The 26,706-nt window shown below is 42.9% G+C and overlaps 1 protein-coding gene across 4 annotated transcripts in view; it reads right to left on the bottom strand.

Moving 5' to 3' along the window:
* Positions 1–19,730, bottom strand: part of SAMD8 (sterile alpha motif domain containing 8) — a 35,213-nt gene extending 15,483 nt beyond the window's left edge. The window contains exons 1-3 of one of the 4 annotated variants that reach the window (XM_075934697.1): positions 19,576–19,696; positions 7,542–7,671; positions 3,138–3,727 (exon numbers count right to left, since the gene is read on the bottom strand). In XM_075934697.1, the coding sequence (XP_075790812.1) occupies positions 3,138–3,712 (575 nt within the window). In that variant the 5' untranslated portion in view covers positions 3,713–3,727; positions 7,542–7,671; positions 19,576–19,696. Of the gene's footprint in view, positions 1–3,137; positions 3,728–7,541; positions 7,672–11,305; positions 11,403–19,575 lie in introns of those variants that run through there. The other 3 variants (XM_006126341.4, XM_075934696.1, XM_006126340.4) reach the window with 3 other exon arrangements.
* Positions 19,731–26,706: the final 6,976 nt, after the last annotated feature.

The raw sequence follows: 26,706 nt of genomic DNA, 5'->3' as shown, positions 1-26,706 counted from the left end.
TCACATAAAAATTCTCCATTCAGTACTCTTGGGGTATCAGTTAAAAATTTAGAAAGCTAAATGGTAAGCTGTTGCTAGCTGCAGAATAAACCCTCTCCAACAAAAGCCACTTCAAGTCAGTTTCTGTCCCCTTGGTGCCCCGTCTTTTGTAGATCAGTGAATTGTTGAGAAGTTACAAAGCATTTTTTTAAATTAGATTTCAACTATAGAATGATTGTGTCTGAACCTCGCCAGCCTTGCTCGCCAACGTTCCTTTCCCAGAGCACTTGTACTGCCAGTAATTTGCACTTCCCAATCTCATCAGAACAGAAATTGCTACAGAGTTCAGCTGGAGCTTTTTCTCAGAGTCACATGTCCTCTTTGCAACACAAAGGTAAAAAAAAGCCATTACTCAGACACTGGCTCTGTTGTAATCCTATGACAATGTTTGGGTTGTTTCTGCTCCCTACCATTCACCACCCTGGCCCTTCCCAGCACTGTGATTACAGTGCTTCTGTATGGGAACACATGCTCGTATTCAGTCTTGTCACAACCGTCATTCTCCCTTTGCTCATCACTTGCTGAGTAATGTCTAAATCCACGTCATACTGTGCAGCTTTTATTCACCCAATTGGTCCCACTGACTGTGTTGAAGCTACCTGTGAAGTAAAGACTAAAGGCTGCAGGACTCAGCCCCTCCCGATAAAGACCATATTTTATTTGGGGGCATTTTATTATAAGTCTGTAGCATATAGTGTGTGAATTTCTTGGAATGGAGCATTTATTCCACACTGAACTCACATGAAACAAACTAGCTCTAGCAGTTGCTCTCTCCAGATTTAAAAATATATATATTTAATTTCTGGTGACATTAAAAGTAGTGCTGCACAGTCTACAAGATGGCCACTATTACTGCATGTGTTTGTAGGCTTTGTCTACGCTTCTAAAATTAAAGTGTAGGAATTCAAGTGTGACCACAGCTGAAGCAGGGACGTAAGAGCACTGAGAAAGTTCCCCCCACCCAAGCCAGAAAGTCGCCATAGTTAGAGGGATAGCCTACCTGCCAATTGTGTTTCACAACATTGTTCTAAAACAACTTTCACAAATTGGCAATCAAAGAAAGAGACATGATCACTCCCCTAGACTTAATGGCTCTCTTACTAGCACTCAGTCCAGCTATCATAGATACTCTGTTAAACAAATGCCTCTATGCATTCTCCAAACAACTTCCTATACCAGTCCAAACTTTATGGTAATACCCATGTTTAAGAAATGCCTGGGCTGCTTATCAACAGCTGCTTACCACAACCATTTGCTAAATGCAGAATTAGAATATTCAGACATTCAGGCACAGACCAGTTATACCTCTTGGCTAAAGGTGGAAAACAACAGCTGATCACTACAAGATTTCTACATCAGCAGACCTGATGTTCCTTATCACATCTGCTGAGCAGCCAACCACAAAATAATGTCCAATGTAAACAATCTTAGAAACCTCCCTCAGCTCCTTTCAAAGTCTTAGCCAAATTATTGTGAAGTATCCCAGCCCCTAACAAGTGATAAAAGGGGAATAAGAAACATTTTGTTTAAACCAATACAGAACAAAGGGAGTTGGAGAAATACATTATAGATTAGCAACATAGTTTAATCACTGTAGTTGTGACAACTGTATTTGGTCTTCAGTGATTAGCAGATGGACAGACATTTAGCCTCATCTACATTTGCAGCTTATAATTCTTTAGTCTCCGGTTTTAACCACAAACTTTATCCCATTCATAGGGTAAAGGAGGATAAAAACATTGCTTGGTTACAATAAAGCTTTCTCCACTGCAGATGTATGGTCTAGCAGGAAGCAGTTCAGTTTCATCCTACCCAGAAAGAAAAGTGAGCTTGGAGTATCAATTACAAATAAAACTGAACCTGGTATTAACATTTAGGTTGCTTTAGTTCTCCAGCATTCCAGTTGTCGAGGACTGTCATCTCTCTTCAGCATGCTAAACACATTGCATAGCTACTTCAAAGATTATCACAAGGTGGCAGAAAACTGCATGGCTGAAAATGTTTTAAAGGGAAACATCTGCACTTGAGTGCACAGAAGTGGCTGTAATCTTGTACAAGTACTGCGTGCCTCAAAGAATGAGATTCAGAGAACAAATTCTGCAATTCTGAAAAATGACTTGAACAGACACTGAATAGTATCAACTTGTTGTGGGGACCACACATACACCACTTCTGGTTTGGACCAGCCTATTATAAACATTTTTAAATAACCTCACTACAGAGGCTTGTCGGTCCATCCCAAAACTCTTATCACTCCGTGTTCCAGTAACATCCATAACATGCAGATATTGTTCATACACAAAGTACACAGTTACTTCCTCAGAGCACTTAGTCTAAAATACCATCTCTTCCACTTCCCCAGTTCAGTGCCTTGCTTTCTGTCCATACTCTTCCTCTGCTCCCAACTCTGCAACATTCATTTGCCATCAATTGCAATTTACTTACAGTTCTGTTTTGTGAAGCACCAGCACAAACTAAATTAAACTGTACAGCTATTACACAGAAAAGAAGAAAGGGCAGCACTACACCGTAAGTCACCTAGAAGTAAAGTATCCCAATTCCCCAGGGGAATAGGTTTTAAAAACATGACCGAAGCAGTACTCAAGAAGAAGATCTTGTACCTCTAGTTAATGAAAGCTCTATCTGCAATATGATAAACAACAACTATTGTCAGTTAAGAGATTTCAATAATGGGGAGTTATGATTCTTTACTAATCAATTTACTTGGAGTGTGGGAAGGAGGGACAGTCTAGTCAGGTAACATACACATCTTTTAAGTAACCATTTAGCTAAGGAAGTAAAACTAATCACAGCAGTTTTCATTAAAGATCCAATTGTACAGTAGTAACAGTAAAGTTAACAGCTCAATTTCTTTGTGCACAAAAGACTTAAATTTATATTCCTTCAATCTCTTGAAATTGGAGCACATTTCAAACTAAACTGTCGGCTAATACATTTAGAAATGTGATGTCCCAATGACAAGACTTAGATATTGAAGGTTGATTATGAAAAGTATTTAAATTCAAAATAGCATCTATAAAAAGGTGTAAGAATTTTGTGATTTGACACCATCGTTCTGTTTCTGAACAAGTACTTACCTGTCTAGAAATATGTCTGGTAGAGGTGGATATGTCTGCATGTCTGGTACTCGCTCATGTACTATAACCATGACAAATGATGTAAAGCCAAACACTATGAAAACATATACACAACTTAAGACTGTTTTCCAGTACTCAGGGTCCAGTCTTCGCATAGAATGTTTGTTTTTCCCATTTGTGTATTGATACTGATCAGCATTCAGGTCAGTAACTGGTCCACAGTCCCGTGGTACTTCACCATTACAAAACCAATCCGTACCTTGAAGGGAGCCAACGGTAGGCGTCATTGTGCCAATAGGGCTATCACTGGTATAACCCAACTCTTCTAACACCTCAAGATACTGTTTCTGCAATTTGCGTATTGACAACATTAGTCTTTTGATATCCCCCAGGACTTTGATTTCCAAAGGAGGGGATCGCAAATCATATTCCGTCAGTGTCAATAATGTAATTCCATCCAGTCTGTGTCTGTTGCATAAAATGTCCACATACTCGCAGAAGCCTTCTTCCTTTAGCCACTTGGCTACGTGCTTAGTAGTCCAACGTCGGATGCAAAGCTGATTGTTGCCTGCCATTGTCTTACTTTTTACCTGCCAATAAAATACATTAATTACATACCACAGAGAGATAAATTCCTGAATAATTACTTCACACACATTAACCACACTGTGTACTCAGTTACTTGAATAAAATTTAAAGTATTTTTTACAGTTAAAAAAATAATAAAGCTCTAATACTTATTTATAAACACTTCATAATATTTGCTAATCCTACTTATTATTTTGGATACTTAAGGAATTTTAAGATTCAATTCCTGAATCCTTGTAAAGTATTTTGTAGAATTCTAGATACAGTATTTAAAAGAAGTGATAGAACAGACGGTACTGAACTACTGCTAAACCGGAACATAATTATTCCCTAATCACATTTATTTCCCCATTCTATTTTCTAAAGCATAACTTAGTTCTTACATAATGGTATCAGTGTGTTTGGTTTGTTTTCCAATAACAAAAACTTTTCTGTTTAGACATGGATTTAATTACAGCACTCTTCTGCTGTGTGCAATTTGTAAGCCAGGTAAAAATATAGGTAATACCATGCAACACCATGCAAACTTCCCTATGCAACTTTACCATTCACTCATCAGTCCTGACCTAAAACACACTGCTCTTTCAGTCCTGATCTCTCTCCTTAAGACAGTGTTGTGTCTAGCTGCGTTCTGCTTGTGATATACAGAAAGAGAAAATATGATGAGATCCGCTGTTTTTAATTTATTCTCCGTTCAGAGTTGAACATATATATCCTCAATTATACACTGCTGTTAACCCACTGCACTACATAAGCTATTTTCCTTTTTCATTGTCTGCTACCTACTCCCTATAAGTCAGAGCTCCCCCCACTCTGCCTGACAGAACTGATGGAAATCCACTTCAGCTCAGTTTCCCACATTTGCACAGAAAGCAAGCATATTTAAATTATTCATTTCAACTACATAACATCTAGTCAGATACTGACAGATACTTCAAATTGTTTTACATTGCTGCAACAATCATTTAAGCGGTTCAATTTTCTTAAATATAACTATGAAACAAGTGTTACGTCCAATTCCAAAAAATCCACAACTTCTTTTAAAAGTGAGACAGAACCAGCATTAATGATATTACATAAAGGAAAAGCAGATTTATGTTATTGGGAAAACTTCCAATATGCACAGCACTCCTTTTGGACTATGGAATACAGGCAGTCCCCGGGTTACGTACAAGATAGGGACTGTAGGTTTGTTCTTAAGTTGAATCTGTATGTAAGTCGGAACTGACGCCAGATTCAGCCGCTGCTGAAACTGACCGCCAGTTCTGACTTACATACAGAATCAACTTAAGAACCCCAAGCGTCCCCAAGTCAGCTGCTGCTGAAACTGATCAGCAGCTGATTCCAGGAAGCCCGGGGCAGAGCAACTCTGCCTCGGGCTTCCTGTAGTCAGCACTGGTCAGTTTCAGCAGTGGCTAAATCAGGACCTCTGGGGCAGAGCAGCTGGGGTGCTGCTGGGTTGCTCCAGTAGCACCGCTCCTCGGCGCTACTGGACCAACCCAGCAGCACCCCATCTGCTCTGCCCCAGGCGTCCTGATTCAGCCGCTGCTGAAACTGACCAGCAGCGGCTGAATCAGGACCAGAGCAGCTGGGGTGCTGCTGGGTTGGTCCAGTAGCGCCCAGAGCGGCGCTGCGGGACCAACCGGCAGCGCCCCAGCTGCTCTGCCACAGGCGTCCGGAGAAAAGCCTAGTCTGCTGGGGGGGGGGGGGGGGGCGTACTAGCTGCGCCCCTCCCCCCCCCCAGCAGACCAGGAAGATATGGGCGGCGGACCGAGACGCACCGCGGTCCCGCTGCCTGGGTCCTCCACGGCTTTGCTCCCAGTCTCCCTAGTCTGCTGGAGACCAGCAGACCAGGGAGACGGGAAGCAAAGCCTCTGAGGATGCCGGCAGCGGGACAGCCGCGGGGTGTCTGGGCTGTCCCGCTGCCGGCTTCCCCGAGGCTTTGCAAAGCTGCGGGGGCTCGGGCAGCGGCTTTGCTCCGCGTCTTCCTGGTCTGCAGACCAGGGAGATGCGGAGCAGCTTTTCTCGCCCGGAGTACACGGGCGGCGGGACCGCAAGGTCCCGCAGTCCGTGTACTCCGGGGCAGCCCCGTTCGTAACTGCGGATCCGACATAAGTCGGATCCGCGTAAGTCGGGGACTGCCTGTATTACTAATTTGCCAACCCACCTAAAAATGTGGGTATGAAGAATAATTTTGTATTGGCTATTATCCCAACATCTTTTTATCAATATAAGACCGTTAAAAGTTCTCCCAGAAGTTGAAATATTTTTGAAGGCTAGTATAATAAATCATATAATTAAAAGTTAAGGAAAAGAAATTCAGAAAGACCTTCCTAGAAGAACCTAATGAAGATTTTAAAAAAATTGGTGGGGGGGGGGGGGGGGAAGAGAGAGAAAGTTTATGGAATACTTAAGAACTCTCAAAATCAGCAGCATGTCTTCTTCATCGAAGAACATACTTATGTATGCACTTTGCATGAGGGGTTCTGTGTAGTACATGGCCCAAAACTGAACAAAACAGAAGTAACAGGTACCATTAAATGAGTAAGCAAGAACTATAGAAGTGGGGAAATTAATTTCTAAAAATCAGTCATGGAGAAACCCAAGATATATGTATTACACTATCTGTCTAACATGTTACTAGATAACATAATATACATTTTACTTTGCAAATATCAAGCCACAAATTAAATCTCTCTCTAAGAAAAAACAATATTAAGCTACCCAAGCTTAATGACCTGAAGCAGACAATGACAGAGGAATGATTATTTCAACCCCAATTTTTATGTGACTTCTTGAGGATATGCACTCCAGGAAGTGTTGGGTTCTCACTCATATTTCCATATAAAGTGTCATTGGAAACAATCACATTACTTCCTAAAATAATTACATCAGGTATTGTTACACAACTTAGTGATCATGAATGCTACGTCAAAAAGTTCTGGTTTTTAGTTTGCATCTAATCGCATCGTGACCCTGTATAATCAATCCATTTTCTCTTTTTGCTTGAGTTGATCTCACATAGCAACAGAGGGGAGAAAAACATGAAGAATAGGAAAATAGAACCATATGTGCAGAAGGACCATGCTCTGACCAGGTGTAGCACCTGAAGCTATTCATGTGTTAGGTTACAAGCTGACAGTATCTCTTTAATGCAAAGATTTAATATCACAAATAAAATGCTGCATATACAGTTAATACCTACACAAAGCTAATTAAATTCCTTGATTCAAATGGTGGCCAGAGCATCCATAATGCATTACTGGGAATCTTTTGCCATGCACTCCTGGTGTGCAGAGGTAAAGTAACAGGATGTGTGTACTGATTAACTTTTCTACACCATTTTGAGGACTGGCATTATGCAGATCATCATTATTACTCAGTAATGATAAATTCAAGCAGGTGAGCTATGATTCTGGTTTGCTTTATCAATGGCAGTTTATCTGACATTCCTAAATCTACAATTTTATAGGAACAGAGCTAACTTTATCCAATCTAACTTTTTTCAAATAAGTTATGTACAAAGGTCATAGTAAAAAGGGATCGCTCCAGATGTTGACTAGCTCCCTGCTGCTTGTTCAGTATAAAGTTATAATATTTTCAAATCAAAACAACCTTACTTTTTCTGTTCAATACACAGCTATTAGCAGCAGGATGCATTATATGGATCATTAATTCCAAACTAATTATTACAGGAATTTTGTTTTGTAAAACATCTTGTATTAACATTTACAAATTGTTTTTCTATCACTAACCCATGCTTCCAATTTTTCCAGCTCAGAAATAGAAAGGCAATACAAGAGGAAAAAAACATACATTGAGAAAGGCTTTGAGAAACAGTCAACTTAGACTCGTCAAGAATTCATTCAAACATCCACTGATTTTCCTCGTCAGAAAGCAAGTCCACAGGATGAAGTCAAAAAATCTTGCTGAATCCCAGAGAACTCTGTTGGAAATTTTATCAATAATTATAACACTAGACAGCAACACCTCTCCCTCTGATATTGCAGGGCAAATATCACCCCCATTATTACTCCATGTAATAAGAGTGACTTCTTAATGCTGAACATGCAATTTCAATACATTAAAGGTCAGTACTGACAAGGTTGTACTTTGGGAAAAGTCTACATTTAAAGAACGGTGCAAGTGATAGGAGCTGCTTACTAATTTCAAATGCACAAGAGACCGAGGGAAAACTGAGCTTGGACACAGGAGGATAAACAAGACTATAGGAAAAGCAAACCCCCTTTTGAAGTGGCTTTTCCTCCTCCCCCCCCCCCCCACCACTTATTGCTAATTTCAACAGTTATAATTAATTTTGGTACAGTTTGTTTGTTTGAATTACAAAGGCTCCTTTTCCCCTAATTTAGTATTCGTATTAGGCTATTTTAACATTCACAATAAAAATAACCCATGCTCACGTAAAAGAACCTATTTGTAGCTTCCAGAAGCTAAAGTAAAAAATGTCAGTGTCCAACTGCCAGGAATTTGGTTCTCTTTCATGTTTACCATCTTTTCAACTGTGAATTTTGTGCTCATGAAAACTGCCAGAGTGGCAGCCCTGCCAGCACAATGCTCCAGTCACACAACGGTCAGCAGCAGCGGCAACCGTCTCCTGCTTTCATGCCTCAATCCATCCTGAGGGATGCTCTCATTTTTCCTGAGCGTTCAATAACCGGGCCACTCCGGTCACTCCACCAACAAAATGACCAACTAGGTAGCCGTGATTGTATCTAACACTTGTATACTGGGAGCTGAACCCAAATCACCAAACTACTAGTTTATGGCAATAACTTTTGATCGCTACTGAGGAGAGGTGGATTCCAATGACCAGGGATGAAAAGACTCTTTTCCTATTACCTAGCCATTTTCCCCGCAGATTTCTTTCACAAGAAAAGTTTGAAAAACTAAATTAAAGGTGACTGAATACCAAACACATGCAGTTTATTTCTCATAGTGTTTTCACTATTCCTGTCAGCCTGCCTGTTCACCCAGACACTGATCAGCAAGCAAAGAAGTTCTGCATCTAGAATATCAATTTCACCATAGTTTAGAACCTAGTAACACGTACAGCGAACAAAGGCAACGCGTTCTCAGCTTTGAGTATTAATCCAGTCCTCAAATACAACTGACAAATGATGTGCAAATATTTATAATACATAACAGATAAGTAAAGGAAGTACAAGAGAACAGTGATTCTAAACCTTTTTTATATACCACAGACAAGCAAACCCATTCACAAACTTTTGGCAAGACCGGGTAACGTTATATTTGCATATTCATTATGGTAATAAATTTTTAAGAGATCAACATGTTATTTTACATTGCATCTGTATGCACGCAATGCATGTGGTTGTAATGGATCGGAGTCTGCAGACATCTACAAAACTAAAAAAAATTCACAAACTCCCATAGGTGACTGGTGCCTGCAGAGGGAGGGAGTTGCAGGGAGGGGACACCCACAGAGGCAGGGGAGCATGTGGGGCATCCTATTTAACAATTTAAATTTTGTCAGAGGTATAGAAGCTGGTGCTCCCAAGTGCTACCTCTCTGCCACTCCCCCCTCCTGCCCCATGGGATGGGGGAGCTGCCACTGTATCTCCCCCATCTCTTTCTGTACAACCCCTTCCCTGTCTCTCTTCCCTTCCCCAGCCAAGCTGCTCTTTGCTCCCACAGTCTTCCCCCCAGTCTCCCCTCCCATGAGCCCCCTCAGAGTTTCCCTCCATTGCACCCCTGCTCCATAAATCTTCCCTAAAATCCCCCCAACCTCTCTTTAGCACCTCCTGCATCCCCCTCAAACCCCCACCTCACACATCCCTGCTCCCCCTTATTCCCCCCGCCCCTCTTCCGACTTACCCAGAGGCTGGCTCCCCCCCGCCACCCGCACACACTGGGAGCTGGCAGCTGCTTCCCTGGGCCCCGGGCAGGGTTTTGCAGCCAGCTCCCCTGGGAGCAGCCTGAGACCAAACCCTCCCCATGCAGCCCTAGGGCACCTCTCCCAAAGAGGATGGAGGGGGGGTGTCTTATCTGCCCCCCCAAGCGCTGCCCACCCTGGGGCAGGACTGACCAGGGCTGGGGGCACTGCCTTGGGAGAGGCTTCTGGGGAGCAGCGGGGGACTGGCCCTGCTGGAGATTTCCCCTCCAGGCTGGCAGTCCAGGCTCTGGGGGCCCAGGAGCTGCCATTACTCAGGGATCTGGCCCAAGAACGTGGCCCCAGTCACCATGAGCATAGCACACACCTCCAGCTGTGGGGGCCCCTGCCCACCGCTGCTGGGTCCTAGTGAGCAACTCGCCATGCTGCAGCCCCTCCTGCCCCGGGGCACAGACAGCACACCCACATCAAGGCAACGCCATGAAGAGAAGCCAACACAGCGCTGGGTGCAGGGAGAAGAGACAATCCCAGGGAGAGGAGAAGGGAGGTTTCTGGACAGACTGGGCCTTGCTCCAGAGTCCCGCCGAGCCATCGTCCAGGGAAATGGGCATGGCCTGGCAACATGCCACAGCCCGGCAGCCAATGGCTTGCGGACCGGCACCGGTCTGCAGACAGGCGGTTGGAACCATTGCAATAGAGGACAGCAGGAAAGAGAGAGGGTGAAAGGAAGTTTACTTAACCCCATATTTATGAAGCAAATTATTGTTGCTGGATATAGAACCCTAATTTTGGTAACTAGATCCTTTAGTCTCTTTTTTCAAATTCATGTTACATATTTTTAAAAGGAGTAAATTTACAAAGCAACTCCAGACTGACAATAGGCATATAGGTTAGGGCTCCAAGATGGAGAATTTTTAAAAAAATTGAAAACATACAATTTTTTAACATTTAAATTGGGTATTTTTTTCTAAAAATAAAACTATTTACAAATTTAATCTAAAATCATGAAAGCTTAAAGTAAATTTAGATCTTAATGTCATCTATTAATAAATCAATAATTTAAAAAGAATTAATGGTTAGCCGGACATGTTTGCTGTTGAAGTTTCAAAAAGTCAAACCACTGACTTGGGAGAAGACACTAGCTAAGCTCCTGGAACCAGAGTTTGCTGAAGCGCTAAACTGTCTTTTGACAGCTCTTCATCTCAGTTTATTCAGCTAGCTCAATTCAGCAAGTAAATCATTGGAAATAAATTGACTGCAAGTTAAAAAAGCAGGAATCTTCCAATCTGTGCATAAAAATTAGGTAGGAGAGAATAGAACTAGCGAAGTCTTGAAGGAACAACAACCAGAAAACAATCTTGTTCAGTTCATTTACTACATATAGTACTTCATTTATTTACTATATCAATTTATTTCGAATGCAAAATATGTTTTAACTTATTTTTTATAGATTTTGTAATGTATTTCCAAATTCCAAACTAAGATTGACGCAAATAATGAATAAAAAACCATAAGTAAATGTAGAGTGATTGCACGCATAAATATAATGTAAAAACTAATTCAGGAAAAAATTCCTTGGCCTACTCTTGCAGTCTATTTGATGGACACAGTTACTAAAATGAAATTAAAGTAAGAAGACTTTCAACTTATGTCTGCAGAATAGCTGAAGCAAACTTTTGAAACTGAAAACCTTAGGATTTTCTGTTACCTGTCAGCATGTGTGTGTGTGTTTCCCCAAGGAAATCAGATCTGCATGATGGATTCCTGAAGGAACCGAGTCTTTACTCTTCTCCGGCACTGGCAGGGAAACAGCTCTGAGTGGAATACAGCGGGATATGTTTGTTTTCCTTTTTCCTCATTCTCCCCTCTTCTCTCCCTCCCCCCCCCCCCCCCCACCTCCCCCATTGTGGATAGTACTTTCCTGATTGGGGAATCCATCAAAGGAACTCCTTAACTGACTAGTTAGACCACAACTAGCATCTAAAGAAATTTCTATTCTTTAACTGCACAGACTATGAATCTCCTTGGCAACTTCTACTCTGATCCTTCTACCTCTGAAGAATCAAACTGGTTTCACTTATATATTTTATAACAGTAATTTGGCACATAAAACTGACAAATCTGAGAGACTGAAGTAACCTAGATAATAACTGGACTTGTACTTTGTCAGAATGGTATCTTGCCTTTTTTATCTCTGAAACCAAATAGCTAAGTCCACTATGAGTAATAACTGGTAGCATAGAACTTAAATGTCAAAGGGTTGGAATATGTTATCCCCTCACAGCAGCAGTATCTGCAACTAGTTTGCTCACCAGCTTACAGAAGCCTTCCACTGAGTCAGATTATCAATTATCACTCTCCCCTTTTGCATGCCATTTCCTCCTAATGATTCAACTAAGAACATGTTATTGAACAGCAACTAAAGCTTAAGGTCTAAGCACAAAATAAAGAACCCCAAAACCTACAGTCTATTAAGTGTCACCACTCTGCAAAGATACAATTTAATTTTACCCCAATATGACCCCTCAAACCACAAATATCCATGGCTCACTTAAAAAAAAGCAAAACCTCAGTATGCAACAGAACATAACCAGTTTTGTTCAGCACAACTTGTTTTGTGAAGTGCATGTTTAAATATCTTACCACTGATAATCCTAAATCAGTAACGTGACAGAAGTACCGTGCTCTTGGAATTACCAACAGTCAGCCTGAAAACACAGACCAGTGCTCCTAACCTCCCAAAACCTTCCTTAGCTCTTGCCCCCTAAGAGCCTTACTCTACTTTGATGACATCTTCATCATATGGACCCATGAGAAAAAAAAACCCTTAAAGAATTTCACAGGGATTTCAACAACTTCCACCCCACCATCAACCTCAGCCTGGATCAGTCCACACAAAAAATCCACTTCCTTAACAATACAGTACTATTAAATGATGGACAAATTTCCACCACCCTATACCAGAAACCTACCTACTGATACACTTACCTTCATGCCTCTAGCTTCCACCACAGACAGTTCCGAATCTGCTGTATACAGCCAAGCCCTAACATACAACCAGATTTGCTCCAACCCCACAGACAGAGAAAAACACCTACAGGACCTATGTAGAGCATTTTTAAAACTGAAATACCCACCTGGAGAACTGAAAAAAACTGATCAATAGAGCAAAAAAAGTACCCAGACATGAACTACTTCAAGACAGACCCAGAAGAAAAAACAACAGAATTCCACTTATCACCTACAGAACGCAACTTAAACCCCTCCAACGCATTATCAACAATCGACAACCTATCCTGGAATATGACCCCTCACTCTGAGGCCTTGGGAGAAGGCCTATTCTCGCTTACAGACAACTATGAGCCTCAAATTCTATCCAGTGAACCACACAACACACCTCCATCATAATCATTCTGGAACCCACCCCTGCAATCAGCCCCGGTGCAAACTCTGCACACACATCTATAGTAACAATTTCATCACTGGACCCAATGACATCAGCCACCAAATCATTTAACCACACATCCACTAGTATGATCTATGCCATCAAATGTCAGCAATGCATATTGGCCAAACTGGACAATCTCTACGGGAAAGAATTAATGGACTCAAAACAGATATCCAAAAAAGCAACACGCAAAAACCTGTTGGAGAACACTGTAATCTTCCCGCAACTACTTGAAATATCTACTCACCATCTACATGTTTTGTTGATCCTTAGAGTGCTGCTAGACTGATAGTTGTTTTTTAAGTTTTATCCTCTCTCTGTCTCTTTCTTTCTCCTCCCCCCCCCCCCCCCCGGCCGCTTTATTTATCCTTGGATCTGGACTCATTATACTCTGGTCATCTGAAGAAGCGGGTTTTGCCCATGAAAGCCCATGATAACATCTACATGTTTTGTTAGTCTTTAAAGTGCTACTAGACTATTTGTTGTTGCTTAAGTTTTTCCTGTTACAGATTAACTTGGCTACCCCTCTGAAGGTCCCAAATGTAAGCATTCATAGGACTTCATAGGGATGTTAGTGTGTAGTTGAATAAACGATTAACTAATAAGCCTTATAGGTTATTATCCTATCAACTGCACGCCCTCCCCCGACTTGCTGACTCTATACACCCTGTTATATCACATGGGCTGACCAGTGCTTATTTGAACACTGAAATGCTTGGCCTTCAGCCTTTAATCAAACATGAAAACACTTTTCATTCACTGTTATAACTAGAGGCACAAACAGTGAAAAAGGTCTTTGAAACCCAACTTCCCATGCCACATAGTGTAACTTACACGTTTGATTTTTATTGTACCATTCTATTAATATTTGTACAACACTCAGAAACGTGAAGCACTATGTTAAGTGCCAAGTATTTACTTTTCTTACTTCAAAAAGTAGATTACATAGCAAACATAGCAAACAGAGAAAAAATAGTTACAGAAAGGTAGGTAACTGCTGTTCTTTGAGATGTGTTGCACTCGTCCATTCCACTATCAGTGCATGATTGCCCCATGCACAGTTATTGGAGATTTTTCATTCAGCAATACTACTGCAGCAGCATGCACATCCTCTGGTGATCTGCACAACCACATGCAGGTATAATAGATCACACTGCCCTAACAAATCATATTCACTTATGTGTCTGATAATTCTGTTCATTATTATAGTTTCAACCAATTTGCTTGGTACTGAAGTTAGGTTTACCAGCCTGTAAATGCTAGACGTTATCTCTAGAGCTTTTTTAAAAAATTGGTGTCATTTTAGCTATTTTCCTTTCATCTGGTACAGAAGGGAATTTAGTGCTAAGATTACATTACCCCAATTGTTAGGTCTTCAAAACTCCAGCGAATACCATTTGATGCTGGAGACTTTCTACTGAATTTATCAATTTGTAATAAACCTGCTTTCAGTTCAAGCAGTTTTAAAAGATACATATTCTATGCGGAACAGAAAGAAGCAATTCCTTTGGAGATGTTCCCTGTTAGAAGGAAAATACATATTGACTAGCATAACCATCTGTGTATCCAAAACACAGATTTTAAGGACTCATTTATTTATTCCTGTAAGCACAACTTTGGCGCTTCATTGGCGCTAATTATTTTGTTATATATCATGGTTATTCAGTGCAGAAAGTGCCATCTTTCAGAAAAGTAGAACAAAGATCCTAACCACTTATGGCCAATGATCACATGGCCCTTTTTTGCAAGAAGAGAAACAACTCATCTCAGCTTGTGGAAAATGTCAAGCTATAGTACTCACATTTCAGTCTATTTAAATCTCCCCTGAACCCCAAAATGTTGTGTCAGATGACTGGAAAATGTGTGCTACCCCAGAACATATGGCATTATCATAATGAGTGCAAGTTTAAGGACCCTCATGCTCCACTAGCTAACCCACAAATTGGCTCACATCATCCACTGGGGCTCCATGCAAGTGCATGGGGTTCTACTGTGCAGTCCTTAGTGCAGCAAAACAGCCTATATGCATAAAATAGGTTCAGGATCAGATTAAGACTTATGAATTTAACATAGTACTGTCAATACTTATGAACTGAGAAAGGACTCAATATATATAGTCCTTGTATGTATAATGTATAAAGGAGCTTTGATATCAATGTTGACATGTAAACAAACTGATCTGTGTCAAATATGAAAGAGGTGGTCACATCCATATATAAAAGGATCCTCTAAAAGGCAGGGGAAAAAAGTAAACTTCAACTGAGTGCACATAATGGAAAGAATAACTTGGGTTAGAAGCCCCGATAAATGTAATATTCATCCATTCATTCTGCCAGGACCTAAATGGACAGGCCTAAGGGATTATAGATGCTTATGAGGGTGAATAAAGGAGCTACCTGTAACCTATGGACTAACAGGATCAGCTGGGTTTACATCCTGTTTTAAAGAGTTTTAAGAAGCTGTCCAAAAGGCAGAAGGTCATTTCACTATATTTTCAGGATTTACTTAAGAAAACAAAAGCACGAGTTTCTCAGTGTAATTTCTGGTGCTTTAAAAAAGAACACACAGAATTCCATCAGGTAGAACTACCATGAACCATGTAGGGTTTATCAGCTGAGTTGAGATCTTCAGAGTCAGAGCCTCAGACCTTGAACTGTTCTTGAACTCGTGTCATGGAGTAACCGGTGCTAGGAACAGGTTGTTTTCCTCCATGTGGACCAGCCTCTATAAGGGCTTTATCAGGGAGCGTCACAGCTAATTGCTAGTCAGCACAAGAAATGTTGAGTCTTGACTCGAGCTTAATTCCAGGTTCTACAAGGGAGTGTGCTCTAGATATACAAGCATGAATCCTTTCTCTCCCCTGCCCCACTTTCTGTTTCTATTGCCTCTTTTCACCCTGGCTCCAGATCATCTCCCCAGTTACTGTCCTCTTCTCTCCACTCTGTCCATTTCTCCTCTGCTCCTATTCCCCCTTCCTTCTGGGTCTTACCTCTGTCCCCTCCCAACTCTACATACTATGCTCCCTACCTCTTCTACTGCTTCCAGTGCCGCCCTCCTCCCCACCTCCTTTACATGTTCTTGTTCTGGAGTCCAGCTTCTTCCTCCTCTGCATTTCTGGGAACTTTTCTTTGGGAGGGGAGATATTAATGAGAGCACAGGAGGTTCCTTACTCTCCTTTCTAATGCTTGGTTTGCCCTGGCTTCTGTAAGGAGCAAAGCCAGAAAAGCCCTGCTCAGCCCTTGCTCTGGGGTAGAAAATGGCTGAGACATTGCGAGACAGTGCATGCGCCACTCAGCAGCATGATGGAGTACACAATACGGACGGAGTCATCTGAGAATTCAGCTGACAGCTTTAAAGAAATCGGAGCACGAGTGAGCTATTTTGCTGAAGTTTATAGGCAAAAGTCATGCAGAAAGCCCTAGGAAAATGACTTAGCCAAACTACACGTAAAACAATAAAACAAGAAGATGGGACATATTAAAGCTTCCTCTCTCTCTCTTCCCTTTTCTTCCATTTGTTTACAATGTTGGAAAATATAATAACCACCTGTAAGATATGACGTCAAGAGTTAGAAGTTAGTAGAGTAAAAAGCTTGTAAATGACTTCAAGGAAAGCCCACCCAATTCCTCTGTTTAAGCACCAAACCACAACAGCACAGGCAGGATTGGAGCAAGCTTCCCTGCTATTCAAACAGAACCTTCAGGAAGAATGACTAAATTATTTAAGCTTCGGGGGTAGCCGAGTTAATCTGTACAGATAAAATGACAAAACAAACAATCTGATAGCCCTTTATAGGCTAACAAAACATGTAGATGGTTTCATGAGCTTTCGTGGGCACAGCCCACTTCTTCAGTTGTGCCCACGAAAGCCCATGATACCATCTACATGTTTTGTTAGTCTATAAAGTGCTACCAGACTATTTGTCGTTTTTCCAGTTAAACTATTTAAGTGTTTGACTTTCTCCTACGTATCAGAAAAGGAAACACCAAAGGTCATCAACTACCATAGTATTTTGAGCAAAAACTGGAATATGACTGTCACAATGATTATTCAAGCAAATAGCAACTAGGGATGTTAGATAATGTTTATTTTAGTAATCGTGTAGCAGCAAAAAAATGTATTGGTTACACAGTTGCTAAAATACTTTGGGGAAAGGCCTGGCAGCCAGTGCGCTCTCGGACCCACTCCTGGCGAGCCCCACGTCACCTCCTGCTGCTGCCTCTAATACAGAGGCGGCGGCAGCAGCAGCACTGGATGGCAGCAGCCTCTGTCGGCCAGGAGCTCGAGCCTCCCGCAGACAGAGGCTGCTCCTCCAACCCACAGAGCAGCCAGTCTGTGGAGGCCCCATGCTTCCTGCCAGCAGAGGCTGCCCCAGCACACCGCCTGTGGGAAGCAGCAAGGGGTGGGGGGGGGGGGTAGTTGTTTGGATTAACCAGTAAGGCTAGGTTTATCGGTTAATTGACTATGTCCCAACATTCCTGATAGCAACATCCTCATGTTACCCAAAGGATACTTTTATTTTCTTTAGAAATAATTTGATTGAAAAATCTGGCAACAGAATAAAATCAGATTACATCAGCTCTTCTTATAGACTGGAAGGGTTGTACGGAGCAGAGCAACATAACGGTCAAACTTTGGCATATGTTTGTATGAATGCATGACGTAGACCAGTTACATGAACATTTTGCCGCCTCTCTGGTTTATATCAAAATTTTCCAGGAAAGAGTTTTCCTCCTGACCATTGTTAATATAAACAAAAACTTGAAGAAAATAATTAAAACTAAAATGAACACAAGTCATCAAAAGCTAGGAATATTTAAAATTAAGACTGTCATGCTTTGTAAAAATGCAAGGCAGCATGTGTTACAAATAAGTCTGCAACTAAATTGCAATTTCTTGGGAGAAATTTTTTTTAACAAACACTTTTTTAACAGTCAAACCTTCAGTTAAAAGTGACAAACTGGCTGCAATTAGCATGCAGTTGGGGGAGGGCTAGCTCGGTGATTTGAGCATTGGCCTGCTAAACCCAGGGTTGTGAGTTCAATCCCTGAGGGGGCCATTTAGGGATCCGGGGCAAATCTGTCAGGGATGGTACTTGGTCCTGCTGTGAGGGCAGAAGACTGGACTCGATGACCTCTCAAGGTTCCTTCCAGCTCCATGAGATAGGCAGGGCTCGCTGAACCATGGCGAGCCCTGCTTGCCAGCCATGCTGTCCGGCGTTCTGTACATGTGCAGATCGCTGGAACCCGGCTCTTCCGGGTTACAATCTACTCGCCAAAGGCGAGTAGATTGTATAATTTGTCGAGCCCTGGAGATAGGCATATCTCCATATTACAAATGAAGCTCTACCTTTGAAACCAAATGTTTTGTGGCTATAACATCTCCTGTCCCATATTTACAACAGAGCAATTATCCATACGGATCTACATGCAAAGGCAGCAACAAAAGGTGCAACAAACTGGCAAATCTCAGCACAATTTTGCAGAACTTCCTACACAAGGCACATTACAAAACACGCCATGTAAAAATATTTTGCCTTTTTAAATAAATACAACGTAGACCCATACACAGTAAACAGAGAAATTACTCTTTTTGTTGGTTTGAATTTTGTAATTATTTTCCAAGCCTGTTGTTCTTAGGATTATAGTGTTGGGGAAAAAAAACTATATTATTACACCACCAAGTCAGTATCATCGCTAGACCACAGAGTGGGGAAGTACTGCTCTTAATCTGATATGCTACAATCTCAGCCAGACCTGCACCCAGCCAGCAGTGACCACAGCACTCCCAGAGGTGGGGCTCACACTGAAACAGACTAAGGGGTCATGGGCTATGCTGCTGGTGGGGAATGCAGCTTGTACTTTACATTTAATAAAGAGAGAAAACTTTCCCCTGTCCCCCAGCACAGGGAGAGCAGCAGGCATCTACTAGACACTGGGCATTAGATAGAGGGGAGATCTGTCCCCAGAAGATGGGGTAACAGATTTGGAAAAAAGGGGCCAGTTCCTGCTCCCGGCCCAAGCAAAGCCCCCTCCCTAGCCCAATCTTCCCTTCCCCCCCCCCGGCAAACCCCCCCCCCCCGGCAAATCCCCCTCCCCTCCTCTCCCTCCTCCCCCCCCCCGGCAAATCCCCCTCCCCTCCTCTCCCTCCTCCCCCCCCCCGGCAAATCCCCCTCCCCTCCTCTCCCTCCTCCCCCCCCCCGGCAAATCCCCCTCCCCTCCTCTCCCTCCTCCCCCCCCCCCCGGCAAATCCCCCTCCCCTCCTCTCCCTCCTCCCCCCCCCCGGCAAATCCCCCTCCCCTCCTCTCCCTCCTCCCCCCCCCCCGGCAAATCCCCCTCCCCTCCTCTCCCTCCTCCCCCCCCCCGGCAAATCCCCCTCCCCTCCTCTCCCTCCTCCCCCGGCAAATCCCCCTCCCCTCCTCTCCCTCCTCCCCCCCCCCCCGGCAAATCCCCCTCCCCTCCTCGCTCCCCCTCCCCTCGGGCAAATCCCCCGCCCCCCCCCCAGCAAGGCCCCTGAGGCGCGGCTCCTACCTCCCCGCGGGCCCGTGCGCGCTCCCCGGCGATGTAGGGGGCCCCGCTCCCGGGCCGCTGGTTGCCCCATCACCCGGGCGGAAGTACCGCCAGCGAAGATCCAAGAGCCCCGCCCCTGCCGGAAGGGGCGGGGCCTGTCGGGGGGGGCGGTGGTGGGGCGCCAACGGGACCTGCGGGAGGCGGGGCGGTGGGTTCCGCCCAGTCTGCGGCGCTCGCGGGGGGCGTGGCCGCGCTGGCCACTAGCCCGGCATGGGCGGGGCTTGCCGGGAATCACAGCGGCGGGGGCGGGGCGGTGACGTCACCACGCTGCCCCGCCGTTCGTTCCCTCCCTGAGCCGGCCCCGCCCCACGGTGCCCCACAGCGCCCCCTGCCGTGCCCCGCGGCTACGCGTCCCACCGCCTGCGCGTGGGTGTGTTCGGCGCTAGCCCCGGCTCCCTGCAGGGTTCCTTGCAGCCAGGCCTGCAGCAGAAAAGCGGGGGCCCCGTGGGGATAAGTGCCCCCCATTGGTGCATGTGCTAAGCACCCCCAGTCCGTATCAAGCTAACCAAAACCCCTTGAAATGAAAGAGCCGGGGTGATCAAGAAGCCTCTGGCTCGTGAGCCTGGGGCTAGGAGCGGTCAAGTAACCGGGGCACATCTACACAGCAGGGCTAAAGTTGAATTCAGCTGCTGCTACGGCAGTTGCGGTCAACTCCTTCTCTTAAGTCAAAACAGCTTAATTTGGCTTTGGGAGCTGTTTACACAGCAGGAAGGCAAAGAAAGAACAGGCTGCCCTCGACTTTGGTGAGGCCACATCTGGAGTACTGTGTCCAGTTCTGGGCCCCCCACTACAAAAAGGATGCGGACGCATTGGAGAGGGTCCAGCGGAGGGCAACCAAAATGATTAGGGGGCTGGAGCATATGACCTACGAGGAGAGGCTGAGGGACTTGGGTCTGTTTAGTCTGCAGAAGCGAAGAGTGAGGGGGGACTTGATAGCAGCCTTCAACTTCCTGAAGGGAGGTTCCAAAGAGGATGGAGAGAGGCTGTTCTCAGTAGTGACAGATGGCAGAACAAGGAGCAATGGTCTCAAGTTGTGGTGGGAGAGGTCCAGATTGGATATTAGGAAAAACTATTTTACTAGGAGGGTAGTGAAGCATTGGAATGGGTTACCTAGGGAAGTAGTGGAGTCTCCATCCCTAGAGGTGTTTAAGTCTCGGCTTGACAAAGCCCTGGCCGGGTTGATTTAGATGGGATTGGTCCTGCCTAGAGCGGAGGGCTGGACTTGACGACCTTCTGAGGTCTCTTCCAGTTCTGATTCTATGATAAGGGGATGGTTGGATGAAATAACATGATCTTGGTAACTAATTGACCATTCATTACCAGTTGGAAATAGGTCAATGGAGGGATGATAGGAGTTGCTATAGGGAACTTTCTGGGTGTCTGGCTGGTGAGTCTTGCCCCCATGCTCAGGGTTTAGCTGATCGCCATATTTGGGGTCAGGAAGGAATTTTCCTCCAGGGTAGATTGGCAGAGGCCCTGGAGGTTTTTCGCCTTCCTCTGTAGCATTGGGCACAGATCACAGCTGAAGGACTCTCTGCATGTTGGGGCCTTCAAAGTATTTGAAGGCTTCAATATCTGAGACATAGGTGAGAGGATTATTCTAAGAGGGGTGGGCGAGATTCTGTGGCCTGCACTGTGCAGGGGGTCAGACTAGATGATCATAATGGTCCCTTCTGACCTTAAAGTCTATGAGTCTATGAGACTTCCCTTGCTCCTTGTGAAATGAGGGTAACAGGAGTCAGAGCAAGATGTGCTCCAGCTCAACATTATGTTGAAATAAAGGCTTGTAGATGCGCACTATGTTATTATTCCAAAATAACGCTGCTGTGTAGAGGTACCCCAAGATGTCTTCAAAAATGAGTGGTCCTGTGTCACTGTAGAGGCTGATATAGAGATATGTAGTAGCAGGAGCTTTCCTAGGCAAAGTAGAACTCTCTACTGCAGGTTCTAGGAGGAGAAAAGGGCTCTTACAAGTCTTGAGCTAATGCAATAAATGAGATAGGTGAGAAGCATTGATTTGTTTTCTCCCTTTAAAGCGGAGGAGAATCAGCAGAGCAGGCCTGTAGAGAAAGTGTCTATAGCAGGGTTAAGGGAGTAAAGGAAAAAGCTCCGAAGGATAACATGAAGGGTTTTCATCCTATTTTGCTGTTCAGATTTTCAGTTGTAACTAATTTATGTTAAAGTAGGCTTTTACACTTAATTATGACAAATGCAAATACTCCGGCTTCTTTGGAAAAAATCAGGTTTAATAATCTGTTGGCTCTCAAACAATTTTAAAAAAATTAGAGACAATAAAAAAGTGATGATTTCTGACAAGCATTGAGTAGAATTTTCCACAATCCCACAAACCTGCACCCAAATATCGCTTTTAAACTCTGTAGTACATGCAAAGAAAGGGAAAATTCTTTCCCCGTTAAAGACAAAAAGAAATTATCAATAAGCTGGCCAATAAATACAACACTCCCATCCAAGGACATGCTTTCTAGATAAATATACTGAAAAGACTTGCAGTCTCATTTAACCTGTGTCCATTTTCAAATCAGGTAACTAATGCAAAATATCTCTTTCTTTGAGGTGTGATATCTTACCTCATTACTCTCCCTGGCAACTATATAAGGAGAAATGAGTAAACTGGTAGGTACTTTATGAAGTACCAGAACTTTAAGTGCCTCCAAAGTTATGAATAATGTGAGAAGAGACACAGAGGCAGAGTTATGTAAGGGAGCTGACTTTTTGGAAGAACGTGATGACCAAGAAAAATTACTTTTGCTCATAAGTCTTCTTGTTAATATGAGTACCTTTTCTGCATACTGTGCTCTGAGGAACACACACTGTGCACCTTTCTTGGCTATATAGCTATCACTACACCTAACAAGTGCCTAATAAATTTAAGCTTCAGTAATAATAAATTTTGGTGCTAATGTAAATCCATTGACGTTAATGGAATTACACCAGACGACAAATTGGCATTATCGTTGCAGCCTTTGTTTTCTGAGAGATCTCTTATAACAGCAAACCTGATTCTGCCATCCTTACATGTTTGCACAACGTGAAATCAAAGGGAGTTTGGTATTGCAAAAAACAGCAGAATTAGGCCAAGGTGTCAAGTCACTGACCATGCAATTCAAAATTGTCCAAGATAATTTAATTACAATTCGTGCTGGAAGAAGTGTAAGAATTTCTGCCCATAATTTTATGTCCCGATCTCACCTCAGTGACATTTTTGCTTCAAAATTTTGCAGCCAAAAATTGCCTAATCCAAGGTCTCTGACTTCAAACCCCTTTCATCATTCTCCTAATGAGCATAGACACTAGCAACCATTAATCCTTGGCCTCTCTGATAACACTGCCAACCCACAAAGAGTTCCAGTTGTAACAGTGACTTTTTGCACTGAAACCACTAATTCACATAAGATTGCTGAACAGTCTTCAGCTGCTACATTTCAGCCAGCTCAGCCCCTTTGCAGTTAGTGACGTAGGTACAAAAAAAATTCCATCTGCCACAGCCAATCCCCTGAGCCTTCTAGTTCTCCACAGACTTTAAGTACTTTCCTACTGTTTTCCAATGGAAGTTGATATTTCTTGTGGTTTCCAGGGATACTTAGGGCTAAATTCACCATTCTCTCCCCCACCCTTTTACTGTTGTATGTGACCAAGGGATTGTTCATACATATGTCCCTGGTACTATGTAATATTTTCTAATACAATTTTCTTCATGGCTATTTTTTAACAGCTCCTGGGCAAAAGTTTGTAAGGATGGTCCCATGAAAGACTTTGCCATTATCACTAATTTGAATGTATGGGGTTTCCACAGGACCCAAAGGGCATAGTGTAATCAGTAAAAGGAAATTATTCTCTGTGGGAATCATTTTGTTACCACACTGGTTGTGTGTTCAGGCTATGATACCAGGAATAGTACTCAAATCATAGGAAAACCACAGGGAGTTCCTGAATGTCAAGTGGCTTGCTTTAATGTCAACAGCACTGAGAGGTAAAGGGGCCAAAAGTCAGAACTGTGATAGCCTCTAAATGTAGTGAAGGGGCCCTTCTCCCTCAAACTTCCATATTGTTTGGAGTGCAGGTTGAATCTCTCTAGCCTGGTACCCTTGGAGCCTGACGGATGTTGAACCAGAGAATTTGCCAAGCTACAGGAGGTAGATACTGTTTAGCAGCAGCATCAACACTTCCACTGCTTACAAAACATTTAGGGGTAAATGAGAGCTACATAACAGCAGAGAACACTGAGAGCCAGACTTTTGTTTACAGGCACCAATTAAACTTGGAGACATCAATGAAAAGTGGACATCTGGCTAACTAAAATCATGCCGGACCATAGATGTTGCCAGACCAGAGAGTGCTGGACTAGAGAGGTTCAACCTGTACTAGCCAGGTACATATCTGTGAGGATGGGACTGAAGTTTCTGTAATGAATTTAGAGAACACTGTATCAAAGGAAGAACAAATAAACCCCAACAAGAAATGAACAACAAAGCACAGAAAGGACGTATACTTAAGCCACATATGTGCCTCCTAGAGCCTGGGTCAGCTACGCACCGTTCTAGTCCAGTCCATAACATAAGGGCTCCAAATTCTGTTGGTTACCAGTCATCCTGTATGCTGAATAGCAGCTGGAGCAGTCAAAAAAAAAAAAAAAACCCACCACCACGACATGCTCCTATCCTTAGGACAAGCTTATTCGACAACAGAAGGCGCAAAGGCTCAAAAAATCCAAAACACTTAAGGCATAGATCTTTTCCCACCAGACAGGAGAGAACACATGCTTTTGAGTTACTATTGAGAGCCCCTCCCAGGTCTTTTCCTTACCCTGCATTTCTCTCTACTGCAGGTAAACTCTAGATATAGCTGGCATCTCTTGCAATGGGGTAGTCGCAGGATCATGTCATGTGCTCCCTGAATTTAGTCTCAATCTTAAAGGGCTTAATCTTGGAAGGATGCAAGGATGTGTGCATGTGGGCCAGGTTCACAGTTACAGCAGCTGTGCATTTTCAGGGGCCACAACTGTGACCACGTACCTTATATCAACCATAGAGCTAGGGGTAGCAGAGAAATAGCTATGCTGACCACTGGTTAGGCTGGCTTTAGGGCGATTCTGCACTGCCAGACACAAAGCCATCTCACTACTAGGGAGAACCTAGACTATTGGGCTTTACCATAAGTTCTCACTGTGAATGGTGATGTTATTGTCTCTTGTTTCATTGTTTAACTGCTATTTCCATAAACTGCCAAATTACTGTAAAGAAAAGTGACAAACAGCACAAGTCAATTCTTTTTTCTGTAAACGTAACTGTAATTTATTAGTTGAATTTCAAAATTAGAGGCTGCTTCTGCCTGCTTAAATTTGGTGCATTTTTAAAAGATTGGGTTAAACACTGAGTGCTTTATTCAACAGCAGTTTCCAACAAACCTCATTCAGTCACTTCATGTCATGTCACTTCATGGCACACGATGTGAATTGATTGATATGACTAAGTTTGACATGTCATGGCAATGCTGGTGAGTCAGCCTAGGGATTTAAAACAAGTGCTATACTCCAGCTGTTTAAAACAACTGCAAGTTTCCAAGAAGCATGTTTTACAAGTTTTAATTGTCAGGTGGAGCTTTACATTGATAACAAGATCACTGACATGCAGTATTATATTAGGTCAGTTAGGGTGAGGGTTTTAATCAGCAAATTGAGTTAAGGTTACCACAGTGCTCTCAACTCTTCCTGTTTCTACTTAATATTTTACAACAGGGTCACATTCTATATGTAGTGATATAACATGGGATGTGTACATGTAATGGGTACATGTAAATACACTTTAGTAAAATAAGTAATATTATTAAAATTGAGTTTAGTCATTTGATATAAGTATGTCATAAAACAGAAAAAAAAAACCATGCCACAATACAAGCCCCAAGCGAATAAAGAGAAAATGAAGGATTTGCATGGCTTGTGAAGACTATGTTCTAGCAAAGAAACTAAACCTGGTAACTATGCTTCCAAAACCATCAGGGCTAATTGGCTAAAGCTAAATCAGCTTGGCATTTTTTGTACCTTTAGCACTCTAATCCTACATGAAAACTGTAAGTAGCAGTCTGATGGAGAAGAGATATATTTGCTCTATTCATTTCAACATTTTTTGGTAATCTTTGAAAGTACTCACCAGCCTTAACACCATAGCTAAGTGCAAGCACAACCATGATATTGCTTGGGTCCAGCTCTGCCTCTTTCTGACTCTTATAAATAGAAGCTTTCCAGAAGAGGGATCGGATGACCAAGAGCTAATGGGGCTAGTAACGAGAACACAATGGCTCTTTGTCATGGGGGGGAGAAAAGGTAGATCTTTTGTCACAGCAAAACATTCAGAAGCCATAATTTATTTAAAAAAAGGAAAAAAAATTACAGCACAGGGTAAAAACTTATAAAGGTAATAAAACACACACACAGTAGAAATTCATCAAATAGTCTTGTTCATGTCCTGCTGGTTAGAATGCCAAAGACCCTGGACATAGGCTGAAAATGCTAAGTTGAGAATTAGTAAGGAAATTCATGAAAGTCTGCACTGCTGCTGTTTATTATGTTGATAATGAGGGAATTAGTTTTCTAACGTCACAAAAAATGCTTTGCAAAAAAATAAAATTCATTATTTTATTCCGTGTAGACACACCAAATTTTGAAATAGCCTATTGCGAGACATCCCTTAACCCTTGTGGAACGAGGGTTACCAGGATGCCGAAACAGCGTGCCTGTTATTTTGAAAAATATTTCAAAATAACAGGCAGCTTGTTAAGACCTCCGGAATCCCCAAATAGCCATGCAGTGTAGACGTACCCTGAGACTTGGATTTTTCCCCAAAGATGAAAAGTCAGTAGCTCATTCAGTGAGCCACTTCCAAAGCACATGATCATGAATGATAACTAAGTGACATCATAATCCACTCAACATTCATCCTGATGCTTACCTTGTCAATGGAACCTCTCCAGCTGTGCGTTCAGCTTTGTAGCAATTACATTTGTAATAGCCCATGTGTCATTTGGGGATGGTTATTAGGGTGACTGGAAGGTTTCTTCTTCACCAGAGCTTTTCTT

Source organism: Pelodiscus sinensis, chromosome 8 (genome assembly GCF_049634645.1).
Source record: "Pelodiscus sinensis isolate JC-2024 chromosome 8, ASM4963464v1, whole genome shotgun sequence".
NCBI classification, from domain to species: Eukaryota; Metazoa; Chordata; order Testudines; family Trionychidae; genus Pelodiscus; species Pelodiscus sinensis.
This window is presented reverse-complemented; position numbering and strand designations above follow the sequence as displayed.